Below are 17,053 nucleotides of genomic sequence, written 5' to 3'. Positions count from 1 at the left end.
TGTCCAAACATTAATTGCTGGGAAACTCGTGACCCTACCACCCAACCACAATACGAGGAGAAACGGCGGGCGGTAACTTTTTTGACCCTAAAAGCTAAAACCCATTTCGAAATCCCAGCAATGGCGCGGCGGCGCCGCCGTCGCGCGCTCGGCGGCCGCCCGGAGCTCCGCCTGGCTTACGGCGCGCGGGCCCGCCCGCTGGGCCGCGCCATCCTCGAGCTCCTGCCCCCGCCGCCGCCTCCGGGGACCCCCTGCCCCGCCTGCCGCGGCGCGGCCGCCGGCTGCCTCGCGTGCCGCCGCTGGGCGCACCTCCTCCGCGCCGACGACCCAGTCGCGTACCGCCGCCTCGTCACCCGCGCCGTGTGCGCCGTCCAGCAAGCCCCCGACGCGCCGCCGCCGCCGCGGTACACCCCGGGGAACGCCGGCCACTCGCAGGCCCAGGTATTCTTCGTCCTGCTCCCACCCCTGCCTTTCCATCTGTTGCCTTGCTCGCATTGCGCCTGGGGCTTGCATATTTCTCCTTTTTTGTTGGGTATCTGAGCGGCTGTCGCCCGTCTGTTTGCCTGCATGGTGCTCGACGCCCAGCTCGTCCGGGAGACGACCAAGTGGATCCTGGCGGACCGGTCCTGCAAAACCACCAACGTCCTCTGCAACGGCATCCGTCAGGTACAGTGAATGGCCAGTTTTTTTTTTTTGCGAATAGTTTTTATTTTATTTTTTAATTTTATGAAAGTTCACGATGATGGATGCCTCCTAGTAGCATGTAGAAGAAATTGGCGTAGCCAGTTCAGTTGTCTTCTGAGAATGATGAATGCCGTGTGACACTTCACTACAATCTCCCTTCATGCAAGTGTTGGCTCCGTGCATTGCATTGTGGTACTACGGTCAGTGTTGGTTTTGGGCCTGGCGCAGTGCAAGTTAATTATGTTGTCTTCTCCAGCAGGGGAGTTTTTGTGACTGCTTGATTGACGGAGAAACACAAGTAGTACTTTAACATATGGAGTATGTGGCTATATCTCCACAATGCTTTAACAGATGCTCGCTAATCCCAAAAGGATATAAAGTAAACTGAACAGCAAGTCCATAATGTTCAAAACAAAAAATACCTTTAGCATTATTATCTTGGTCCTTTACAATTATTATATATACCACACAAACCGGTGGTCAAAGTTGTGCATCTGTTACTTGGGTCCTCTGTGTATGTGAAGCTTAATCTTAGTGGGTAAGAACAGCCTTTTCTCTGATTGCAAGAATTGCGAGTTTGATCCATTGATATACACATTTCTTGCTCCTTTGTTATTTGTTTTTATTAATGCTTTTAATCCTTATGCTTGCTAGGGTGGCCTGGGTAAACATGCCAGTAACCTTGTTTCTTCTTCATCCTGGGATATTCTTTTGAATAGAGTAAGTGTAATGGAAATCTTATTTTTATTCTGATGTCTAAAGTTCCTCAGGTTCTTTCCCTGACAGAAACTTGTTGTGTTTCAGGTTGGGGATCTTCTCATGTGCTATATTCTGAGGCACTCGTCTGTCTTTTTGCCCGTTAAAAAAAGTGATTATATTCAGGTGACTGGTGTTCCATTAAACATTGTTCTGCAAAAACGTATATCCACAACCATGACAGTGAGAAATAAACAATCCAGATCCATAAAAGCTAAATGCCCCACGGTAAGCATTATATTCAGATCTTCTAGTAAGTGATAGACTGGTAGTTCAACTTAGATCAACCATCTCAATCAGTGTCCGTTAGTGCCCAACTTAAACTTGTTGGTTCCAACCTGAAAGCTCTTCAGGTTGCAATTAATTTCAACTTGGCTATGGGATTTCTTAGTAATCTTCTTTGATGCTAAATATCTAAAATTTGTTTGTGACCTTGCTGCTGAATGTTCTTTTTAGCAAACAAGCACACTCTGAATGTGCAGGTGGTTATTTTCTCTACTAAACTGATAAGATACTGCATGTCTTTTTGTTTTTAGTGCTATGCGTGGCGTAATGCACAGATGGCACAGAGCCTATCTGGAGGCAATCCCATCAGCAATTCAAAAGCTGAGTTTTACAACTCAGATAACACTAAGAAAGTTGATGCTCTACCAAGTTCTGGAAGTTGTGATGCTGTAGGAGCTATAAAGCCTAAATGTTCAGGTGATGGATGTAACTCTTCCAATTGCTTCACCCAGAAGCCTAGGAAAAGAAAAAGGTTGTACAGTTGGCAACGTCGCAGTAAGCAGAAGCAGGTGTGTTATGAAGATAGGTCAACAGAGTTAAGTAAATTAAACAAGAGCAACCAAGCTGCTGAAGTGAAGAATCAAAGACACTCCTTGCAGCCTACTGCAGACAACACTTTTCTTGGAGCGAACAATGGTAATAATTTTCCACAAATCAAAGAGCCAGGCAATGTACCTGTCCTGTCATCTCGGAAGTCACCTGGTTCTGTGTTGGATATTATGCCTTCCCAGGGTCTATCATGCGGTTACAGTACACCAGGAGACCAATCTACAAGGCCCCAAGTAGGACTCTCCAGCTACTTACAACTGTATCTCAGTTCCCTCCCAATCTCCTGATATTTCTTTCCTGCTGTCTTCTTTTGTGCTTACACTTAAAAGTTCTTCTACCCTCCTAAATCATTATTTGTCCTTCATTTTGGTCTTTGTCTACTGTTGTACTTTAATAGTTTCCTTTTCGGCAAAGTTATATTGTCAGGAAGTGTCAAAAGCAATAACTTTGACGAGAGGGATTGACACTTCAAGATTTTCCACTTAGTGTCACACTGACATGCTAATCCTAGCATTGAAGCCACCTCTTTGGAGTAGAAAGTTGTATACTTTACTAGCGTGTGGGGTGAACAACAGTGCAACACATGTCTTGTGCCTAACATTGTAGAAAATAGGCCAGAAATACATTCCATTTTAGTATTTCTCAATTTTAGTCATACGAAATCATAAAATTGAATATTTGATAAAATTGGAACTATGAAGTGCTGTGGGATGGTACCATTTATGATCCCAGTCAGGTCCACGTGTCAGTATTATATGCATTCCTTCCATTCTTTTTTTCATTTGCTACATTTACTTTGCTTAAAAAACGTGGCTAAATGGGGGCGGATCCCTCCGTTAACTGTACGTAGTTTAGGTAGGAGATGCGACCTCCTGTGATTTTTTCATGCGGATAGCATCCTGCGGTTTGAACCTGGGTGGGAGAGTTCACCACCATGAGTTCTATCCATCAAGCCAGCACTTGATTCTCACATTTACTCTGATAATTATGGGTATGTTTGTAGTGATTATTACTGGTTTGGTTACCTTTTTTTTTGGCAAAATACTCTTGTCACTAGGCTTATAACAGTACCCCTTCATGTTCTGCCCCTATCATTGTGTACACAAGTGAGCCATTCTACATAATTTATATAGAGGTTGGGTGGGCCTGGCATGTGCAATAGAATTCATCAGCCCATCTGATAGTAAATGTTTAAGGTTATCTTCATGTTGCGCTGCTAATATGTGTGCTGCTGCTCGCCCAGTTAGGGCTGGTGACTTGATCTCAAGTCAGCCAGGATATTTTCCGAATTAGTCTGATTATTGGGCGTGTTTCCAAGTAATTAGCTGCTTGCCATGAGAAGGATATTATGCTCCAACCCTAAGTCTGCAATAGTGGTCACTGATTTTAACCATCCACCACCAAAGTCGACTACTGTACGCCTATGCCCTGAAACTTACCAAAACTGTAGTACTTATGAATGTTGCTATCTGCCTTTTGGTATCTTTGCCAGTTCCTTTCTCTCCGGCGCGTTGCTGAAACTCAGAAGCACTTATCAATTGTTTTGTTACACAGCGGAATGAAACTTTTATGTTGCTGTAGTTTCTTCAACATTTTTTTCTACTTGCAGAGTGGTCCTGTCTGCTTCAATTGCCTAATGTTGAATGCTTCAAAATGTGTATCAGTAGACTCTCCCATAGGAAGACATGGTATTTTCTATAACAAAAGAGTATCCAAGAACGTCTTCCATCGCAACAGTATCCTCTTGTTATTTGCGCACCTGCCAAAACTTGAAGTGTGTCAATCTCTGCAACTGCAATCAGAGTTATTGTTAATAAAGTTGTTCTGAACCTGCAGTAAATGAAGAACTAGATTGAGTTTAAACCAACTCTCAGTTTTTTATTTTTCTTGTTGGGGTCTAAAGCACGGGCATCAGTGGACGGCTGCAAGGTTCTTTGCGGAGGTGATGCAGATTATTGCAATATGGGACCTTTGTTGCTGCTGTGTCTCTAGATGTACTCTATCACAGCATGGATTTAGTGTGATGTTGGTAATGAACACCAGTATGCTGGTGTCATTGTCTTGACAGTTTTGCTGCTGTGTCTCATATATGGTTTACTCACTGTAATGTTTCTAGTTACCACTGATCATACCATCTGAATTCCAGACATTTAGCCATTTTGTAAATAAATTATAGCATTCCTATTTTTTAGAGACATCCTCTGCATATTTTGATTAAATGTGAAATGCATCTCTCAATCTGGATGTAAATAAGTTCAAAATATGAAATACATCTATGAAATACATATTACTTTTGCGTTTTGTCAAAAAAATATAACTAATATCTTGCATTCTTGCTATATCTTTTCCTTGTCTAACATGTTATTTGGAGGAAGATTTCAAATTGTTCAGAACAACTTGTAAGTAGTTTACATATATCAGTTTCTTCATGTCCTCCGTCAGATGTGTTCTGAAGTCTGATTTTAAGACTAATTCTCTTCTGGTAAAAAGAACTGGCCTTGTGGATATGGTTTCATAGCTCTGGTGTGGTGTGTTTCATTCTATTTCTATATTAATAGTTTGCTGCATGTGTTTCCTCTATCTTATAGGATGTGTTCTGAACGATTACATTTTACGCTTGTACAATAAAATAAAATAAAATACTAGTGTGTTGAATACTGGCATTCGGAGGTTCACAGTTGTCATTTTGCAATTCTTACTAGTCCCCCCGATCCATAAGAAGTGTCGTGGTTTTAGTTCATTTTTAGTCAAATTTGAACTAAAACCACAACATTTATTATGGATCGGAGGGAGCACATATTAATATGTTAATTTTTTTGTCGTTTCCACATATTTACTTTGTATGGTACTTCAGCATTTTCTTGGTATACTATCTTCTTCAAAATTTCCTTAATACTGTTAGACTTCGCTAGTAAAAGGAAAGGAACAGATGGACTGTTTGTTATAAAGCGCATATTTGGAATCAAGGAGTGCTGCATAAACTTCTCCCATTGCGATTGCGATGGATCTCCCACAAGAAATACTAATTGCCTGTGAGTCAACATATTTGACTCGCACTATTTTACCAGTAAAGTTCATTAGCCAACGTGGCTTTTCAGCATTTCGCATAAATTTGCTCATAACTTTAGACTGTACGTGAGGATCTCGATTTCATGATTCACCTTCCTCTGTCGAACACACATTACTACAGAACTTATCTGTTTGAGGCACTACCTATTTACTTAACATACTAATCCAAATGTAATGACTATTCTAGTGACCAACTGCCATGCAAATAAAAACATCTTTTAAAGGTTTATTAAATTTTATCTCTGTACCAGGAGATACCGAATCAGTTTCTCTCTATTGCAGTGAGATACATGTAGACAACTACATGCGTCTTTATATGTTGTGCTAAAGGGTCTATCCGCTATACACATTATACATCACTATCATCTAAAGATTCCATGTGTTTGGTCAATTGCCAGCCTTTTGTACATCACACATGTTTACACACGCTACTGCAAATGCTTGAATGGAGGCATTGAACAAATTCTTGTTTGTTGTCACACTTATGCAGTTTTTAACTTATCATCTAACTGACTGTTGTTGCTAGTAGCTAACACTTCCTGTTACCAGGTGTCACTGGCTGCTTCAGCAAGTGAAAAATCTCATAAGGAATTCGAAACGCTGTCAGTATAAAAAACTATTTATGAAGCATTGTTCTGCCAATTCTAAGGTACTTTTGGACAGTTAAACCACTTTTGAGTAATATTATTCAGAATCACACAACAAACCAGTTTATGGCTACTTTTTTTTCACTTCTCCATTTTGCTGAAGTATGCTACTCCCTCCGATCCATATTAGTTGCCACTAAAATGGAGGTATCTACAATTAAAATGTGTGTAGATACATCTATATTAGTGTCATGTAATATGAATCGGAGGGAGTATATTATTTCCTTTATTTAACTGCTAAAAATATAAGACCTCATTTGGTTGTTTTCTACAGTTTGTCTTAGTCCAGTGTCAAAGGGCAGCAAACTACTGTTAATGACACTTTGTGCAACATTACCGATTCTACTTACTCCGTATTAACTTTGAATCTTAAAGAGGAAAACCATCTCCTCTACTACTTTTCTTCCAATTAGAAATTAGAATAGGGAAAATAGTACTTTTGTTATGGCATGACATACTTCTATCTTAACAGTTATGCAGATCAAACATGTCGAAGGCGAATTATTGAACCTCATTGCATATTATAGACAGTATATGTTTAGACATTTCATTCCGCACATGCTGATACATTATTTACTTGGTCAAAATAGCTCTAATCTGTTAATGTGAAACTAGAAGAAGGATGTCATATTCTCTTTCAATATAAAGCAGGTTGCAGAGGATGGGTTCCCTTCAGATAATGTGGCCAACGAAAGAAGCATACAGCATTCAATGGGAGGAAAATCAGCATGTTCTGATGGATCTTTTGCTCAATTGGAAGCTTACAGTACACATCAGCAAGTAGTATCCTTTGTCTGGGCAGTGTTGATACGAATCATTCCACAGCCTTTGCTTGGCAATCCTTCTAGTAAGAGATCTTTAAGGTTAAACATTTGGAAGTTTATAAGGTTACGAAGGTTCGAAACATTTCAAGTAACTGATTGTATTGGTGAGCTGAAAGTATCATATTATTCTTGGCTATCAAAAATTGGATACACTAGTTGCTCTTGCTTAGTACCAATGAGAAAATACACTGAGGTATCAAGTGGCATGGAGGAGCAGAGACAGAACAACCTCTTGCGCTGTTGGATTAGCTGGTTATTTTCTGATATTGTGATACCATTGATCAATACATACTTTTATGTTACAGAAAGGGAAACAAAGCGATATGATGTTTTCTATTATCCGAAGTCAGTTTGGAGGAATCTTACTAGCAATGCTATTGCTTCATTACATGCGCAGAGTTTCAGGACTCTGTGTGGTACATCAAGGAGAGCAATAAGACATTTGTACCGCTCTTCAACAGTGAGATTTCTTCCAAAAACAAAAGATATGAGACCATTAGTAAATTTTAAAGCTCAACCAAAGGATGTCATTCTCAGTAAGTGTCACTTAGTTTTAAAAAAAGTAAGGGATGAGAATCCAGAGATGTTCGGTTCATCTGTTTTTGACTACGATAGTATCTACAAAAACCTCTCCAGTTTTATCTCTTCAGTAAGAACACAGTTGAAGGAGCTGAAGGTATATATTGTTGTTGCTGATGTATCCAAGGCATTTGATTGTGTTAATCATGACATGCTACTGAAAATTATGGATGATGTTCTGAAAGGTGATGAGTATGTCCTGAGGAAATGCAAGAAAGTAATATACAGTAGGTCTAAGAATGCGGTCTACCGCTTTGATTCAAATGTCTCTGTTAGCAACGGAAACAGTAGCCATGATTTCTCAATTCAGCCATCATCAAGTGGTGGCATTCTTGTTGATCAGGTACTGTATCAGAGCTCATTTCATTTGTTCTCCGGGGGTTGCCTTGTTAGTGAATGTGACCGCTATTAAAATATATATGTAACAACCACTAAACAGTACTCAAATGCCTGTCACTGGAAGTCAAATCTGCTCAAATCGTAATATTTTGTCTGTCTCATTTAGTTGTGGCTTTGGTTTTGCATTATCACTCTTTTTTGTCTATAGAAGTCTAATTTAAAAGTGAAGCTTTTCCGGGACCTTCTAATTACTTAAACTAGTTAATACATAAACTAGTTTAAATAGGTATTAGTTTCCAAGTTTGTTAGTCTGGCTTAACCAGCAAGGCAAGATCTAAGTCGCTGTCTCCCTGCTGTCCTCTTCCTCCAGGTGCTCTGGGGCGCCGAGGTTTCAAGCCTCGACCTCCCATCGAGCACACCTGCAACCTTAGATCAGGATCAGGGGCTACCCTTTCCTCAAGTTCTACCACACATCCTAACATGAGAAGTAGTAAATATAGAACTAACTGGTAGGTAAGCTTGATCAGTAAGAAATATAAGAGAAACCATAACTAATCCTTGCCTCTCGGTATGGTCCTAAGAGTATTTAGCTGTAAAATTGTCTCAAAAGGAGCCTGTAACTCCTTTTATGCTGTTGCTCTATCTTTTGTGACAACCTGTTTACTTCTATTATTTCTGAGATAGAAGTGTCGGTCAGCACAGTGTCTTAAAAGCTTCCTTTCTTTGTGGTAATTCAGGGAACTGTTAGTACAATCCGGAAGGAAGATCTTCAGCGTGTCCTTTTTGAACATGTTAAGTGCAATATTCTGAAGATTGCCCAAAACTTTTACTTGCAACAAGTAGGAATTGCTCAAGGAAACAAGTTATCTCCCAACCTTTGTTCTCTGTATTATGGCCACCTTGAAAATTCCGTGCTATTGAATGTTCTTCATGATGGAAAGATAAATTCAGGAGAGTCTGTTTCAGCACCAGAATATTTGCTGATGAGGTTCATTGATGATTTCATGTTTATCTCTTTCTCAAAGACGCATGCTTTGAACTTCTATAATAGGTTGAGAAGAGGCTTTGTGTACTACAACAGCTACATGAATGGCAGAAAATATGGTTTTAACTTCAATGTTGGAAGTAGTGAGCATTGCCATAATAGACTTTACAAGGGTGATGATGGAATCGCTTTCATACCATGGAGTGGTTTACTTATAAATTGTGAAAATTTGGAAATTCAAGCAGATTATACAAGGTATGTCTGATGGTGTCCTGTTTTAGTTTTGTTATTTCAGTTCATAAATACAGTGACGAATTCTGTTTATAACCCTGTGAAATAAATCAACCACTTTTTGTTTTGTCATCTTGCTATTGATACCTTGACTAATCAGTACTCATGAATGTCATTTAAGCCAGAGTGAATTATATAAGTTCAAATGTTGATAGAAGATTCTCCTGGACTTTCATGCATTTTTTAAAGTTTGTTGAGAATCAGAATATATCTGTGCTTCACCCAATGCTAATTTGGTTCCTTCTTGGATACTTATTCTAACCTTGTCTTGAAGACAAACTTGTGTGAGGGCGTGGCTTTGTTGTCTTCTGTAGATCTTACTAAGATGTTCATTTGTCTTATTTCCTGAATTTGGTATTTATTTGTCTTGCTGGTTCTGCAGTTCCAACATCCCCTAAGTTTTTTCAGGAAGTATTACCACTAATTTTGCCAACCAAAATATTGTCATAGAACTAGTAATGAGTATGCACCTTTTTTAACAGGTATTCAGATATCAAAATCATGTCCACGATCACTGTGAATATGCATTCTTCCATGAAGGACCTTAGCAGCAAGCTATCCCATTATATGCGTCCGAAGTGCCATCCCATTTTCTACGACTCCAACATCAACTCGCCAGAAACCGTAAGACTGAATATATACCAGGCCTTCCTATTATGCGCAATGAAGTTCCATTGTTACATCCGAAACCTGCCGTATTCCAGCATGAGCAAACCAGAGGTGCTGCATATTATCAAGAGCAGCTTCAGGTATTAGATTTTTCTCGAACGTATATTATCATACAAGATTTCTGACACTCAGTATTTTACTCAGCCTGTCCTTTTACTATGTATGTAAGTGTTGCATCAAGTATTAACTTCAGCTGACCTTCCTCTTCCTTCCCTCCTTGTACAGACTTTGTAATCCTCTCACTTTTGTACTTTACTGATCTTTATTAATAGAAAATTATACCGTAGGGGACTCCCATGGTAAAAAAAAGCAAGGTATAATGTAAATGAAATTTTGCCTTTAGAGTGACTTTCCTCTTTTATTCCATTGAATAGATACATGCACAGTCTCATCATCAGCCGCATGCAAGGTGTGGAGCTGCAATCCAATGTTCACCCGGTTCTAAAGCTAAGGCGTAAAGAAACCACGTGGCTTGGACTTTCTGCGTACATCCGTGTTCTTCAGAGGAAGCACTCGTGTCACAAGGATCTGTTGGCACTGTTGATAGCAGAGGTTGGGGGATATGGCTGTATGGACCGCGATTCTGACAGTTTGCGCTACGCTGTGGATGATTCTCATTCTTCGATGTTCTGGAGGTTCAGATATTAGAAGGAAACTCGAGGGGCCTGACTCCTGAGCATTGCAGAGAACCTTGGCTTTGCGGGGACAGTTTTAGCGGGATGTGGCTTATATGCAGATCCACCAGTATTATCAGGTTGGAGGTGTGAAAAGCTAGTTGTGACTTCTGAAGTTGCAGTCCCTCCCATCAGGTTTGCCCCAAGCTTTCTGTCTCTATCTTGTATGCCAATACGCGTGGGATCATGTGTCTGATCGGCTGCCACATTCATTAGCAAACATAGCAGCATTTGGGCTCTGTATCATTTAGTTGCGGCTCATCTTGGCCACTTATTTCGAAGAATAGCATCCTAGTGATTTGGGTGGTAGTCGGTCTGAAGATGAAAGAAGCATAGCCATTGTTTAATCTTAGTGTGTACCCAAGTCCAAAACGTTTGCTCTTCCAGCCTGTAATTAGACAGCGTACATGCTCAGGCTATATGTTGTCTCGGTATTTAATATTAAATTCTGTTGAGAAGTATGGCATCCGTTCCAAATTAACTTGGTCAGACTAGGTCTAGATATGCATATATCTTCTCTTTTTTTTCTCTCTCTCCAAATGGAGGTTAAGACCTTAGCACCATCTGCATACAATATTTATTTGGATTTTATTCAACAAAGATCTGCTATAAGCAAATAGCACCACTGCCGTCTGCACCGCTTGCCGTTGCGTATCAGGTTGCAAGGGGGGCGGGACAGCCCGCTACGCCGCAACGCCGCCCCGCAAAAAAGGCCGAAGCGGTGCCACTGGGCTCACCGCGTCGCCTCTAGCGGGCCGAAGCAGTCAGGCCGCATTGACCACCAACATCCCGCAGTCCCGCAAATCGCTCTTCTCAGTGAAAAAACCTTATCTCTCGATGGGGAAACCGCTCCCGGCGGCGGCTCAGCTCCACCGCCCCTGAGATCTTCTTCCACCGCCCCTGAGATCGCCCCTGAGATCTTCCTCCACCGCCCCTGAGATCATCCTCCACCGCCCCTGAGATCTTCTTCCACCTGCTCGTACTGATGTTGGGGTCAACGGCGGGAGTGCATCCATCTCAGGACTGCCCGGTCGGGATGGTCGACGGCGGCGGCGCCTCCATCTTGGGACTGCCCGACCAGGAACCTCCACCGCCTCCCTCACGCGCTGAAGCGGATGGTTCATCACCATCAACTGGAGCTGGCCTTTCATCACCGTCAACTTCCGCAAGGCCATCCTCGTTGCCCCCTTTTCTGCACTTCAAGAACAAAGGGCATCTGTCAGCTGGAGAAATCGCTGCACCTACAGGTGATTCTTCAACCCAAGTCCAAGGTGTGTGACCACAATCCTCCCTTGCTTGATGCTTTAGAATTACTGATACATGTGTGCCAGGGCTGATTTTGGTTCAGATTGTATAAGTAATATCATATAGTTTTCCATACATTACATACTTGCTTCAGAGTTTGCTTAAACTGAGCAAGTCTCATTTGTTCTACAATCAAAAGCAAACAGATTTAATAACTTTGGTTCAGAGTTCAGAGTTCTCCCATTCAATAATCCATCTAATAACTTTGGTTCGCTCATGAGTCAAATTTGTTATGCTCTCTCTGTATCTCTGTAACACACCACCATTGGATGTTTGCTCCGACCATCCTAATCTCCTTGTAGGTAGAATATAACTAAGTCTGGATAGTTTAGGTCCATTGTACTAAATTGCAGCTACCGCTATTGCTGATTCAGGATGCTACCCTGAATCCGGCAGCAAAGTCTGGATAGTTTAGGTAACATTAGGTAAGCATTGGTATCTTCTCTTTTCATTGCTGTTAGTAAATTAGGAAATGCATCAGGTCCATCAGATGGACCACTCTCTAAATAATTGGAGAATTGGGGTTACTGTATAATGTATTTACAATGAATTACTAGTTCAAAAAAAGAACTTTATTTATGAACAGAAAATAATGTATTTACAATGAATTACAGCAGCATACATCATCTACACTAGCTAGAATGTCTATCTTAGAACTCGATATTGGGTAGCAGGGAGCCTAGTCGTTGGATATATGTGATGTATAATAATGCTCTAACCTTTTTTTAAAGTAACTTGATGCTCTCTAGCTTGATGCTTTAGAATTACTGATACAATTACTGATACATGTGTGCCAGGGCTGATTTTGTTCTACAATCAAAAGCAAACAGATTTAATAAATTTGGTTCAGATTTATACCGTGTGCAAAATATTAACACTTTTCATATTGATCAACAGATCAACATGAAATACCTGCAAAAGCTCTGCCAAAGAAAGCTTTAGCTGCACCTACAAATGGAAAATCCCGAGATCCAAGCCAAGGTACATGCTTGGTTCTGTATTTTCACTTTCTTTTTTGAGATATAAAAGAGATGCTACTTTGTTGAATTGCTGAAGTAGAAGTAGTGTACCCAGAACAGAGATGTAATCTAGTACTGGGAGCTGAGAGTAACGATGCATAAAATTTCGCCATTATGGGCAGCATACTTCTGAAGTCTGACCTGGGCCATCTTCTCTGACCAATGCTGTTTCTATGTATCATATATCTTAGTCTGACCAATGGGCCATCTTCTCTATATTACCATGCAGCCATTGTTTCACTTGCAGTCTACTTGATAGCATTAATTTGCAATCTTAGGTGATTCTTGACTTCTTGTTTTATTTCTGCTCATAGATCAACGAAAACAAGAGATGAGAAAGAATCCAAGGATTCAACTAGTTGTGCAAGCATGAGTACTATAGAACCTACAGACTGCTATAATCTATTTCGAAAAAATCCAGCATTGTTCTCATGTGTAGTCTGTCCTGAAGTTTGATCCAGTGACATGTTGTATAAATTGCTAAATCATGATTATGTGTTGTGATGTATCATTTTGTTCAAGTAATCACTGATCAGTTGGTTCATGTTAGAATTATTCATGGTGCATGGTGTCCTGGTTATCCTGCAGACTGCAGTAATTATTTTTTACTAAGACGATAGTGCTTGATCATGCTTTACCATTGCAATCTAGTTCTGCCAAGTTCCTGTGATTCTTTCTCCATAAATTTGCTTGGTAGTAGGTCTGGTTGATTGATTGGTTAGTACTAATTTGTTACTTCACATCTTACCTGTACTAAGTACTTGACGCTGTCCCGGTTAGTTCTGTAGTTCCGCAAACCTTGTTCTCAAACATCACAAATCTGGTTACTGCAGCTCAAGGTTTCTAGTCTAACCTGAGTAAAATTGTATCCCTGCATTATGTACTGAGTAAAATTGCTACCCTTTGGTATGTCTCATGTAACCCTGTCAACCCTTTGGTATGTACTGAGCTGATTATAAACCAAAACATTGAGGAACACAGAAATCATGTATTCGACTTGCCATTCTCCTGGACATAAATAGGAAGATCACCGTAGGCTTCTGACAGGTAGTGCAGCACAAATTGCAATCCTCACGTTAATGTTGTGTAGTCTACTCTGGCCGCTCTGTTATGTATCTTACGCAGTAATTAAAGGGCTTTGATTTTGTATCAAATAATATCTTCATAACATATACAGTTTGATGTGCTCCTAGTGATTTAAGCACTTGAAACTTCACAGTATTGTTCTGATCGATGTGTAGTCTGTCCTGCTTTGATCCAGTTACCTGTTGTATAAAGTGCTAAATGTATCACCTATAAATATGCAGAGGGCCTGAAGAACTATCCCAGACAAACCGGACCAAAGCTTACAACGCAGAACATGCATGATGCTAAGGGGGTGGTGAAAACGGAAGCAAATACCCATGTGAATACTTGATGCAGAACTAATACTTGATTCAGTTAAGATTGCATGTTACTTGATTCTGCTGCTGCAGTACCTTGTGGTCATGGTTCATTTTGACAGCATGAATTTCATTGATTTCGTGCGATTTTTCTGCGGAAATTAAGGGACCAAATGATCTGTACGAGGCTGAGTTTCATTTTGACAGGATGAATTTTATTGAATTCGTATGATTTTTTATTTACATGTGAGATCACCTTCTCTTTGTGCCAGCAACAGTGGCTCACTATTCCTTTCAATCTTATTGTCATTTCTGCTGTGTAATGATGGCTGATGTGCTAGCTTCCGATCGATCAACATGTATGTAGCTAGCTTCCGAACGAATACGAACGATTAATGCGTAGCCAGTAGCTAGCTACCCACTCTAAGCAGCTTTCGATTGAGATGCTCTGTCCCCCATGCCTGTGTCATGCGGGATCATGCGGGATGGTGCAGCTTGCCGCTGTGTCCCGCACTAGCTTCAGCAGAACGATGCGACGTCCCGCAAACATCCGCTGGGCATGTGTTTTCCCGCGTCGCTCCCCAGCAGTCAGCCGCAACCCGCCCCGCTTGCAACCTTAGTTGCGTAGCCAGGCTACGCCGTACTGAACTAACTGGTTTCACGTTGAAGAGAAATTCAGAGCATGCACTCATAATCTTCAGACTGCTTATTATCTGACAAATACATATTTCGGGTACCAACCAAACCAGCGAAAAATACATCCAGCCACAAAGAAACAATGACGCCACGGTCGAAGATCAAAGTTGGCGTGCGACAAATGCGTCCGTACAAAGAAACAACTTGAAGATACAATACAAGATATCCTTGTGCACATATATAGATTGCGAACATCTTTCTTTGGCCACCGTGATCCATCACTGCCCCTCGACGTCGCGACTATCCGTCGTGGCTGGCGGTGCACAGCACGGGCAGCAGGGGCGCTTGCGCCTCTCGTTGGCTCTCTTCCTACGCTCCTCCGCCTCCTTCTCCGGCAATGATTTGGTCACCACGTCTGCCGGCACCGGGCACCACTTGAGCTTCGCGAGGTCACGCATGCACCTTATCCTCCGCAGTACGAAGGCGCATATTTCGCCCATTGCCCTGAAACATAACATTGAATTTCGCTCCTGTATGTAGGCTAGAAGCTGGTACGTACTCTATCCGATTCATAATATTTATCACTAATATGGTTGTATAACTAAAATGTATCTAAATACATCCATATTAGCGACAGTTAAAATGGATCGGAAGGAGCAATAGATTGCATGTTGTAGGCATTGGTCGTATGTGTACTTACTCTCCGATGTAGATGACGCCGACGAATGAGACGCAGGTGATGACGACGATGTAGACGCATGATGAGGCGTAGCGGGTGGTGCCGGCGATGTAGGCGCCGACGAGGCTGGCGAGGTCGATGAATGTGGCGAACATGAGCGCCATCACCTTGGCCTCCCCGTGGTAGAAGCGCTCGCTCATGAGCAGCACCATGATGACCAGCGAGGTCACGAACGCCGTCGCGTTAAAGTAGTAGAAGAGGACGTAGCGCACCCAGTGCTGGTCCCGAAGCACCGGGTTGCCGGCGCGGTGCCCGTCGTTGTTGTCCTGCCAAAACCCGCCGGGAGGGTTCAGCCCCGCTTGGTATGCCACCGACGCTGCCACCGTCGCCAGCACCATCAGCCACCCACGCATCTCCCGGAACCACTTCTTCCGCTCCGCCAGCGGGTCCTCGGCCTCTTCCTCCTTCTTGGCCGCCTCCTGCTGCAGGAGCAGGAAGCCCTGGAACGACGCGGTGGCGCCTGTGCTGGCTGGCGTGATGAGCACGGGGATGCCGTGATTGCCCGAGGCGGTGATCACCATGGGGGCGGTGTCGCCGGGAGCAGCGTCCGCAACGGGGACGGCTCGGCCTTCTTCCCGCGTCTCGTGCCGAGAAGACATTGCCGTGCAGATCGTTGGGCTCAGGACACGCGCCTGTTTGTTTAAGAGATGGTTTGAGCGTATATATGCTGCGAGGTTTGCAACACTTGCTCTTCACGACCATGTGGGCATCGACTCCAAGCCAAGCAAGCAAAGGACGAATTATTATTCTTGCTTTGATAAAGAAGAAGATGCAAGACAGATCAGTTCGAATGTGCAGGTATGCGTATGCGTACACGGACAAGAAAGGAACCAGAGAGCGGCAGGCGCCGGCTATGCAGGTTCTGTCCGAAAACAAACAGTTTTACTATTTGGACACTCGATTTTTTTAGGACCCATTGCATGGGGTTGATCGATTGAGCCCCTTGCTTTGTTTGTCAATCTCTTATTTGGTGGTGCAAACTACAACACATTTAGATGTAAATCAGTAAATTACTAGCCCGGTAACTATGTAAATTACATGTGTATATATGCAAATTTAATGTATATACATTGTAAATTGTATGTAAATTACATGTATATATAATATATATACACATTATATTACATGTAAAAATTCGAATTTTGATGATAGGAAACAGTCAAATGTCCATGTGTCATCCTGTGATTAGAAGAAAACTTCACTTATGGGACTTCAAAAGCAGCTGGGCGCCAAATAGATTTGACAATCAACTTCCTAATGTTTCTCAATTTCTTTCCATGTAGTAACACTAATATATTACTATTATATCAAGATGATATATACTAGGTCGCAACTGGCAAGGGGTCCACCAAAGGAGCGGAAGTTGCTCTAGGGCGATCGGTTTGGCGATCGCGTGCAGCTAGGGTTTTCTCCCGGAGGGTGGTTGCGTTTTCCGGCGACGGGGGCGGATCTCGACGGCGAGGTCTCTACCGGCGGCTGGGGTGGGGTCTGTTCTCGTTCCTCTCTCTCTGCTAAGGTGTGGAGAGGTTTTCCATGGCGTCTTCTGATCGTTCACCCGCGGGGAGGTCTGGCCGACAGCGGCCACCATCTCGCTCGCCGGCGAAGTCGAGGGCGGAAGATC

General features: G+C 42.3%; 2 protein-coding genes across 9 annotated transcripts; one reads left to right on the top strand and one right to left on the bottom strand.

The window, feature by feature from the left end:
• Positions 1-58: 58 nt before the first annotated feature.
• LOC127317229 (telomerase reverse transcriptase) lies at positions 59-14,307 on the top strand. Of its 8 annotated transcripts, none has more exons than XM_051347748.2 (15): positions 60-441; positions 586-666; positions 1,339-1,404; positions 1,489-1,668; positions 1,977-2,507; positions 3,884-4,010; positions 5,177-5,306; positions 5,893-5,992; positions 6,639-7,736; positions 8,470-8,972; positions 9,491-9,757; positions 10,052-10,486; positions 11,010-11,622; positions 12,554-12,637; positions 13,983-14,307. In XM_051347748.2, the coding sequence occupies exons 1-12, from the start codon at positions 121-123 to the stop codon at positions 10,323-10,325; spliced, it is 3,678 nt and encodes a 1,225-aa protein (XP_051203708.1). In that variant the 5' UTR covers positions 60-120; the 3' UTR covers positions 10,326-10,486; positions 11,010-11,622; positions 12,554-12,637; positions 13,983-14,307. The 8 variants fall into 8 exon arrangements, with proteins under 8 accessions (XP_071680741.1, XP_051203708.1, XP_051203709.1 ...); XM_051347749.2 differs by having other exon boundaries at positions 10,953-11,622; XM_071824640.1 differs by having other exon boundaries at positions 59-441; positions 1,489-1,566; positions 10,052-11,622.
• A 433-nt stretch (positions 14,308-14,740) lies between these two features.
• On the bottom strand, positions 14,741-16,075 carry LOC127313093 (uncharacterized). The gene is made up of 2 exons (XM_051343636.2): positions 15,394-16,075; positions 14,741-15,197 (listed from the first exon to the last, which is right to left on the bottom strand). Exons 1-2 carry the CDS (start codon positions 16,029-16,031, stop codon positions 14,972-14,974), a joined length of 864 nt encoding a protein of 287 aa, XP_051199596.1. The 5' UTR covers positions 16,032-16,075; the 3' UTR covers positions 14,741-14,971.
• Positions 16,076-17,053: the final 978 nt, after the last annotated feature.

This window comes from Lolium perenne, chromosome 7, assembly GCF_019359855.2.
Source record: "Lolium perenne isolate Kyuss_39 chromosome 7, Kyuss_2.0, whole genome shotgun sequence".
NCBI lineage: Eukaryota > Viridiplantae > Streptophyta > Magnoliopsida > Poales > Poaceae > Lolium > Lolium perenne.
The sequence above is the reverse complement of the archived record's forward strand: the minus strand, read 5'-3'. Positions and strand labels throughout refer to the sequence as shown.

Excerpts from the sequence above, each read along its gene's own strand:
- LOC127313093 (XM_051343636.2), bottom strand. The coding sequence starts at position 16,031 with ATGTCTTCTCGGCACGAGACGCGGGAAGAAGGCCGAGCCGTCCCCGTT. Across the intron at positions 15,198-15,393 it reads GGCGTCATCTACATCGGAGA|GGCAATGGGCGAAATATGCG; the intron begins GTAAGTACACAT and ends GTTATGTTTCAG.
- LOC127317229 (XM_051347748.2), top strand. The coding sequence starts at position 121 with ATGGCGCGGCGGCGCCGCCGTCGCGCGCTCGGCGGCCGCCCGGAGCTC. Across the intron at positions 5,307-5,892 it reads ACAAGAAATACTAATTGCCT|GTGTCACTGGCTGCTTCAGC; the intron begins GTGAGTCAACAT and ends TCCTGTTACCAG. Across the intron at positions 9,758-10,051 it reads ATTATCAAGAGCAGCTTCAG|ATACATGCACAGTCTCATCA; the intron begins GTATTAGATTTT and ends TCCATTGAATAG.